General features: G+C 45.0%; 1 protein-coding gene across 3 annotated transcripts in view; it reads left to right on the top strand.

Annotated features, from left to right (window-relative positions):
* CASP2 (caspase 2) overlaps nucleotides 1-4,273 on the top strand; it is a 19,135-nt gene extending 14,862 nt beyond the window's left edge. For 2 of the 3 annotated variants that reach the window (XM_032245171.1, XM_032245172.1), the window contains 3 exons: nucleotides 639-788; nucleotides 1,533-1,642; nucleotides 1,800-4,273. In XM_032245171.1, the coding sequence (XP_032101062.1) occupies nucleotides 639-788; nucleotides 1,533-1,642; nucleotides 1,800-1,931 (392 nt within the window). In that variant the 3' untranslated portion in view covers nucleotides 1,932-4,273. Of the gene's footprint in view, nucleotides 1-638; nucleotides 789-1,532; nucleotides 1,643-1,799 lie in introns of those variants that run through there. The other variant, XR_004258796.1, reaches the window with a different exon arrangement.
* Nucleotides 4,274-8,620: the final 4,347 nt, after the last annotated feature.

Raw genomic sequence — 8,620 nt, 5'->3', positions numbered from 1 at the left:
AAAAAAAAAAAAAAAAAAAGTTTTTTTTTTCTTAAATTTTGGATGCTTGCTCTAATTTATGTTATGAAATTAATAAACAAGTACTGAGTGCTTCAAAGATACCAAAACCACCTTGGAAACAACTGATCATATTTTTTTGATACACTGAGATTGTGATTTTTATATAGCATATATAGTAACCGTATTTGTTATTTATTACCTTTTTTGTTTATGTAATAAAATTAAATATCGATATTTTATTATGTACTGCAATAAAAAGCACTATGACTCCCAGGCATATTGTTAATTGAACAAGTGAATTGTGGACTTAGATGGTTTTCAGTTCCATTTACAAGGAGTATTTGATTGGGCATTTTCCCTGTCTTACACAGAATGGAAACTGCTCCAGCCACGTAGATGTGCATGTGCTTGAGCGTGGTACCTGGCCTGTGCGAGGCATCTCCTGAGTAACAGATGCATGCTGGGAGAGTAATGATATATTTTTTTTTTTTTTAAGTTTATCAACCATAGGTTGGAGGCAACAGCTGGAAATGGCTCTTACCCATCAAGGTTATAGGGAACATGGGCTTGCCTGTTACAGGCCCAGGAGAGATGGGAAGAAGTAACATCATTGTCCATTCTGTCTGCGTTTGTTACAGATGAGACTGATCGTGGGGTTGACCAACAAGATGGAAAGAGCCATGCAGGATCCCCTGGGTGCGAGGAGAGTGATGCTGGTAAAGAGGAGTTGCTGAAGATGAGACTGCCCACGCGCTCAGACATGATATGCGGCTATGCCTGCCTCAAAGGTACTTTGAGTTCCAAGAGAGTTGAGTCATACCTCATTTTATTGTACTTTGCTTTGTGGTGCTTTGCAGATACGGGTTGAGCATCCCTTATTTGAAGTGTTGGGAACAGAAGTGTTTCAGATTGTGGATTTTTTGGTTTTTTTGATTTTGGAATTTTTGCATTATACTTACTAGTTGAGTGTCCCGTATCCAAGTATTCTAAATTTAAAATGCTCCAGTGAGCACTTCCTTTGAGCATCATTTTGGCACTTGGAAAGTTTCAGATTTTGAAGCATTTCAGATTTTTGGATTTGGGATGCTCAGCCGTTTTTTACAAATTGAAGGTTTGTGGCAATCCTTCATCGAGTGTCTGTCAGCACCGTTTTTCTGTTGGCATGCCTCTGTTAGCATTTTTCAGCAATAAAGTGTGTTTTAATTAAAGCATATGCATTTTTTTAGACATAATGCTGTTCCACACTTAATAGACTGTAGGACAGTAAGCATAATTTTCATACACACCGGGAGACCTGAAAATTTGTATGACTTGCTTTATTGCCATATTCACTTTCTTGAGCTGGTCTGTAAACAAACTTATAGTATCTCCAAAGTATGCCAGTAATCCAAAAGAGTGTACCCTCCTAAACTTGGATTATTCATGCTGGGCTCTCTGACTGGGGAGGGTGCAGGTGCCATGGCCGAGTCTAGTTTGGGAAGTCCAGCTGTGTGAGGGCCCTCACACTCTGATTAATGCTCTTTTGGTTGCAGGGACCGCTGCCATGCGGAACACCAAACGAGGCTCCTGGTACATCGAGGCCCTCGCTCAGGTGTTTTCTGAGCGGGCTTGTGATATGCATGTGGCTGACATGCTGGTTAAGGTGAGTCTGCGGGCTCTGTGACCCCCGTGCGTCTCTACAGTGCTCTGCCTTCCTCTGCCCTTGAATGCCCTTTCATAATCCGTCTCCCCTTCCCGTTACACTGCTCTCATGAAGCCCGAGATTCTCAGACTTCGGCCTATTGGTTCTGCCCCTCCAGGTAAATGCACTTATCAAGGATCGGGAAGGCTACGCCCCTGGCACAGAGTTCCACCGGTGCAAGGAGATGTCTGAGTACTGCAGCACTCTGTGCCGTCACCTCTACCTGTTCCCAGGACACCCTCCCACATGATGCCGCCTCCCCATCATCCACGCCAAGTGGAAGCCACTGGACCACAGGAGGTGTGATAGAGCCCTTTGATCTTCAGGATGCACGGTTTCTGTTTTTCCCCCTCAGGGATGTGGGAATCTCCCAGACTTGTTTCCTGTGTCCATCATCTCTGCCTTTGAGTGGGACTCCAGGCCAGCTCCTCTTCTGTGAAGCCCTCTGCCTGTAGAGCCAGCTGTGGTTGGACCTACAGGAATGGTTGGCCAGGAATGTTTCAGCTGCAGGTGAAGAGCCTGACAAGTGAAGTAATAAACACAGTGTGGTTATGGGGAGAGGGCATATAAGCTCCCCCATATTTGGGTTCATTTCTAGTTTTTGTAGATGGCACTTTAGTCATTGCTTTTCTTTCATTAGTTAAGATGTCTCAGATGTCATCTTTTCTTTCATTCATATCCCCAGCCGTTTTTGTCCTAGAGAGAGTTTGGAAGCTGTCCAAATTTAATGTAGACATTACTGTTTGGCTCTGAAGAGGCAAACATGACTAGAGAGACACCTTGCTGCAGTGTGCAGAAGTGGCCTGTGTATTCCCTTCACTACTGCAGGGCCACCCAGTGGAAGGATGCTCTTGGCTCATTTGGGCTCAAGGCGCCGCAGCCTTTCAGCAGATGTTTCCTTGCATCTGTACCTTATTGATGTTTGCCTGTGGAAGTCTCAAAGATCTTTCATTGATTGTTTCTCTGAGCTTTGTTACTGAAATGAGCCTCGTGGGGAGCATCAGAGAAGGCCGGGAAGAGTGGCATATTTCCCCAGACTCTGTAAGCTCTCTCTGTAGCTTTTTCTTTCCTGTGAAATGTCCATCTCTCTCCCTTACTATTCCCACTTCATTCAGTCAACCTGCACTTCATATCTAGATTTCTAGAAAAGCTTCCTAGCTATCTCCCTGCTTCATACCTCTCCCCGCTTTACCTTCATGTCATCCTGTTGACTGCTGCCACCAAATCTGTCTCAAATACTGCTTTACTGGACCATGTAGCTGCTCACAGATGTCATGTAGTTCCTTGTTTCTGCTTTCTGCTTCAGTATTAAACTCTCCTTTGATACAATGTGGTCTTTATTTCAGTGCCATACGTATTATTTTTTTCAACCTAGAAACCTTTATCCCTGCTTATCTAAAAGTTTCCTGTTCTTTAAGGCCTTTTTTTTTTAAAAAAAAAAAAAAAAAAAACTTCCATTCTTACTTCCTCCAGTCTATTCTCCACATGACAGAGTAGTTTTGTTTTTTTTTATTTTATTTGGTTATTTGTTTGGTGTTTTTTGTTTTTTAGGGCAAGGTCTCATTATGTTTCTCAGACTGGTCTCGAACTCCTGGCCTCAGCCATCCTCCCACCTCAGCCTCCCAAATAGCTGGGACTACAGGCATGAGGCACCGCACCTGGCCAGGTTTTGGTTGTTTAAATACAAATCTGATCATGTCACCACCACCACCACCACCCACCCCACTTAGAACACCTTTTGCTTTCTATTACACCTCATTTAAAATTTAAACAATTCACTTGGTTTGTGAGAACTAGTTCTTGCCTTCCCCTTGAACCTCATTAAATGGTGATTTCTCGCCAAGCCCGAGCCCCAGTGGTCTCCTCTCAGTTTCTAATTGTGCGCTCTTTCCTGCCCTCTTCCTGGGCCTTCTCAGCTCTCCACCCCCACCACTCTTGACTCAGGCCGTGTCCTTATTCCTCAAGTCTTGACCACTCCCGGGCCCTTCTGTCGTTGAACAGTCTTCTCCTGTGGCCGTCACCACGTATTGTCCTTTCCCCTCATTGCATTTATTGCAGTGTACATGTATGCTAGTTTTACCTGTTCATTTCTGTCTCCCCTCCCAGGCTGTCACGGAGGGCAGAAACCTTGCTTGTTTTATTCACTGTCATGTACTGAGTACTTGACACATAGTGGGTCTTCAGTAAATGTTTGTTGAATAAAAGAACAAAGAAGGCAAGTCAACCTTAGCTACAACTCTACCTTTTGATAAAATTTTCCTTTTGACAGTATACATGGTTTATTATTTTTGTACTTTGATTTTCCATGTGTTTTGCTTTTATCTGCTGGCATTTTTAGCTCCTTGGGGACATTATGTGTGAGGTAACTCCCTTCACATCTCCCATGGTCCCTAGCAAAATGCTAGGCCTGTAGTAGTCAAGGTGCTCAATAAATATTTGTTCTGTGAGCTGGGTGGTTTGAAGCCTTGCTGCCAAGTCCTGCCTTTGGGTCGACATAGTATGGAAGTATTTGAGTGAGTAACTTTTCCACTCCCACTGCCAGGATTTTGTATTGCCATCAGGTGCCAAATAAATGCTCATATTTATTACTGATGTGTGCTCAATACCTCTGTTTCTGTAAATACTCAGGCCTCTGAAGCCCACAGATTTTGCTTCCTTAGCCCCTTAACACTGCAGCATTCCTCACCACCTCACAAGGCATAGCCAGACCTGAAAACCCCGTCTTACTTTGCTTCATGATCCTGTAAATATATGCAGCTGTGGGCCCATCTCAGTTGACATAGTCCTGGGATTTCTCACAGTCAGATGAAATGGTCATTAGCAAACAGTGCTGGTTCTTGGTTATTTAGACTGTGAGATGTAGGCTGCCTAACAGATTGGGCTGGAATAGGAGGCTAGGAGAATGAAGATAGTAGAATTCCATTTTTTCCCTGGTTGCATTTAAGCTCTTCTAGAGTGGGTACAGATTGTAAGATGATTCTGGTGCAGCATGGAAGAGATCAAAGCAATGGATTTTTGTAAGTCGGGATACTTTAGGAGGGCATTGTATCTAAAGGATATGCCTGAGAGAGAGGTGCAAATGCTGATGGGCTATGGAAGTTTGACAGGAGACGGGAAGTTCCATAGGAACTTCTACAGAAGTTTTGGTAGGAAGCAATTTTTTTTTTATGTGAGGTAATGGTTCCACCATGTCAGCCAGGCTGGTCTCTAACTCCTGGCTTCAAATGATTAGCCTGTTTCGGCCTCCCAAGGTGCTAGGATTGTAGATATGAACCGCCACACCCAGCCGGAAACAAAACTTTTTTGTTTGGTAGGAAACAACTGTGGGAGCTGGAAACATTGTTGAGTGATATAGAGCAGGCAATGGCTGTCTAGGAAGAGCAGAAGGGGACTGAGGTGAGCCGAAGCACCTTGGTAGAGGGGAATTTGGTACAGGACACTGGAGGCAAAAGAGCATGAAAAATGGACTGAAACTGGTTGATTGTACTGCAAAAAAAAAAAGCAAACAAACAAACAAAAAAAAAACAACCATGGGATAGCCTCAAGGGAGGGATACAAAATCTAAGAGAGGTGAAGAAATTATGGAAATAGTGGGAGTAAGGTTAAGTACCCATTTTCAGGATAGGAAGACTTCAGAGGTGTATATTTGGGAATTACAGAGCAGTATCTCTGAACTGGATTCCATGTCTTCCCTGCCCCCCAACCCCCTTGCCCTTGAATAAGGGAATGAGGTTGAATTTCACAGCTCTGCTCCTTTCTGCTTACCTCTGCCAGAGGATTCTCTTCTAAAATTATCCCCCTCCCAGAGCTGGAGGCTGCCCTCTGCTGCCCTCCTCCATCCTGTTTCCTCTAATGGGGAAAAGGAAAACAGGAAGAAGGAAAAAGTGTAATATCAGACCAAAGCTGTGATTTAAAAGAAATTTTTTTTTTTTTAAGTTTTATTCTATAAAATAGAGATGAGGTCTCACTTTGTTGTCCATGCTGGTCTCAAATACCTGGGTTCAAGTGATCCTCCTGCCTTGGCCCCCCAGAGTACTGGGATCACAGACACGAGCCACCACACCCAACCAAAGCTGTGATATTAAGAATGGCGCCGGCTAGCCGGGCACAGTGGCTCATGCCTATAATCCCAGCACTTGGGAAGCTAAGGCAGGTGGATCACCTGAGCTCAACAGTTTGAGACCAGCCTGGGTGACATGGTAAAACCCTGTCTCTAAAGAATGAGGCCAGGCACAGTAACACACCTAGAGCCCTAGCTACTCAAGAGGCTGAGGAGAGAGGATTTGCTTGAGCCCAGGAGTTGAAAACAAACCAGCCTAGGCAACATAGACCCTCATCTTTTTTGTTTTTTTTTTGTTTGTTTGTTTTTGTTTTTGAGACGGAGTTTCGCTCTTGTTACCCAGGCTGGAGTACAATGGCGCGATCTCGGCTCACCGCAACCTCCGCCTCCTGGGTTCAGGCAATTCTCCTGCCTCAGCCTTCTGAGTAGCTGGGATTACAGGCACGTGCCACCATGCCCAGCTAATTTTTTGTAGTTTTGATAGAGACGGGGTTTCACCATGTTGACCAGGATGGTCTCGATCTCTTGACCTCGTGATCCACCCGCCTCAGCCTCCCAAAGTGCTGGGATTACAGGCTTGAGCCACCGCGCCGGCTTTTTTTTTGTTTTTTTTTTTAAAGGGAGGGAGGAGGAAAGGTGTCTAAACTGAGAAGGAAGAAGACAATAATAGCTACAACTGTTGAGTGCTTGGTATATTGTAGGCATTGAGAGGAGCTTTCCATTTCATTTTCCCCGTGCTTCTGTGAAGGAGTCATTTTCTCTTTTGTTTTGAGACAGTTTGCTTTTGTCACCCAGGCTGGAATGCAGTGGCACTATCTCAGCTTACTGCCTCCCAAGTTCAAGCAATTCTGCGTCAGCCTCCCGAGTAGCTGGGATTACAGGTACGCGCCACCATCCCCGGGTAATGTTTGTATTTGTAGTAGAGATGGGGTTTCTCCATTTTGGCCAGGCTGGTCTCAAACTCCTGATCTCAAGTGATCCCGCCCGCCTTGGCCTCACAAAGGGCTGGGATTTCAGGCACAAGCCACCACGCCTGGCCCATTTTCCCTTTTTTTCAGAAGAGGAAAAGGAAGCTCAGAGACTTTCAGTTATCAAAAGAGGAAGAAATGTAGCTTTTTTTTTCTTTTTTTGATACAGGGTCTCACTCTGTTTCCCAGGCAGGAGTGTAGTGGTGGTATCCAGCTCACTGCAACCTCCACTTCCCAGGTTCACGTGATTCTCGTGCCTGAGCCTCTCGAGTAGCTGGGACTACAGGCGCCTGCCACCATGCCCAGCTAATTTTTGTATTTTTAGTAGAGACGGGGTTTCACCATGTTGCCCAAGCTGGTCTCGAACTGCTGAGCTTAGGTGATCTGCTCACCTCGGCCTCCCAAAGTGCTGAGATTACAGGCGTGAACCACTGCATTGGGCCAGAAATGTAGCTTTAATGGTATGGACTCTAGAATTCAGTAGCTCTGATTCTGAATGCTGGCTCTACCTTTGAAGATATTGGAGACCTTGAGCAAGGTAGCTAACACAGCCTCAATTTCCCTCATTTAAAAATGAGGAAAATTGTGTCTACCTTACAATGTCCCTATGAGGATTAAATATGATACGTGTAAATTATATGGTGTTAATGCATACAAAATGCTTGATAAATGTTAACTCACAGAATGAGTGTCAGTTTAATATGAGTCAACAGTTCTTACTATGGGTCAAACATAGCATGTTTTTTGCATGCATTGTTTTATCTTCTTAACCCTCTAGTTACTGCCTTTCTGAGGAAACTGAGGTCAGGATATGAAACAAAAGCCATCAGTTTGAGCATATGCTAACACTCTTGCTTCTGTGACTTACTCTGGCGTGAAGGAGTTTTTCTTCCTGACGTTTTTGGGCTGTAAGATTCCTCCCATTAGGCTGGGGGAATGAAACTGAGGCCCAAAACCTTATTCCATGTTAAGTTCTAATTAGATAGGAGCTTTTGGGAAAATGTATCATATTTGAAAAGCCAGAAGGGGGAGAAAGAGACCTGTCAAGTGCTACAGGGAAAGCCTGACGTGCAGGGGATAGGAAAGGACTAAGGATACTTAAAGAATAAGGAGGTGGCCAGGTGTGGTGGCTCACGCCTTCAATCCCAGCACTTTGGGAGGCTGAGGCAGGCAGCTCACAAGGTCGAGAGATCGAGACCATCCTGGTCAACATGGTGAAACACCGTCTCTACTAAAAATACAAAAATTAGCTGGGCATGGTGGTGCACGCCTGTAGTCCCAGCTACTCAGGAGGCTCAGGCAGGAGAATTCCTTGAACCTGGGAGGCGGAGGTTGTGGTGAAGCCGAGATCTCGCCATTGTACTTCAGCCTAGGCAACAAGAGCAAAACTCCATCTCAAAAAAGAAAAAAAAAAAAAAAAAGAATAAGGAGGCGAGGCACAATGAACAGGAGAGGAGATGTGACTGCCAGTGGAGTGTGCTACAGAGAAAGTGTTGTCACAGGAAGTTGTAGTATCTTAGCTGAAATTTCAGAAAGTAGGTAGGCATGGGTTCCATGGCTCCCTGGATTTGCAGAGGGAAAATGATGACTAAAAATACCTTTAAAGAACATAAGGGTTAGGCCGGGCGCGGTGGCTCAAGCCTGTAATCCCAGCACTTTGGGAGGCCGAGGCAGGTGGATCACGAGGTCAAGAGATCGAGGCCATCCTGGTCAACATGGTGAAACCCCGTCTCTACTAAAAATACAAAAAACATTAGCTGGGCATGGTGGCGTGTGCCTGTAATCCCAGCTACTCAGGAGGTTGAGGCAGGAGAATTGCCTGAACCCAGGAGGCAGAGGTTGCGGTGAGCCGACATCGCGCCATTGCACTCCAGCCTGGGTAACAAGAGCGAAACTCCGTCTCAAAAAAAA

Source organism: Sapajus apella, unplaced genomic scaffold, assembly GCF_009761245.1.
Source record: "Sapajus apella isolate SASKATOON/1434 unplaced genomic scaffold, GSC_monkey_1.0 scaffold56, whole genome shotgun sequence".
NCBI lineage: Eukaryota > Metazoa > Chordata > Mammalia > Primates > Cebidae > Sapajus > Sapajus apella.
Note: the sequence above shows the minus strand (reverse complement) of the source record. Positions and strands in the feature narration are given on the sequence as shown.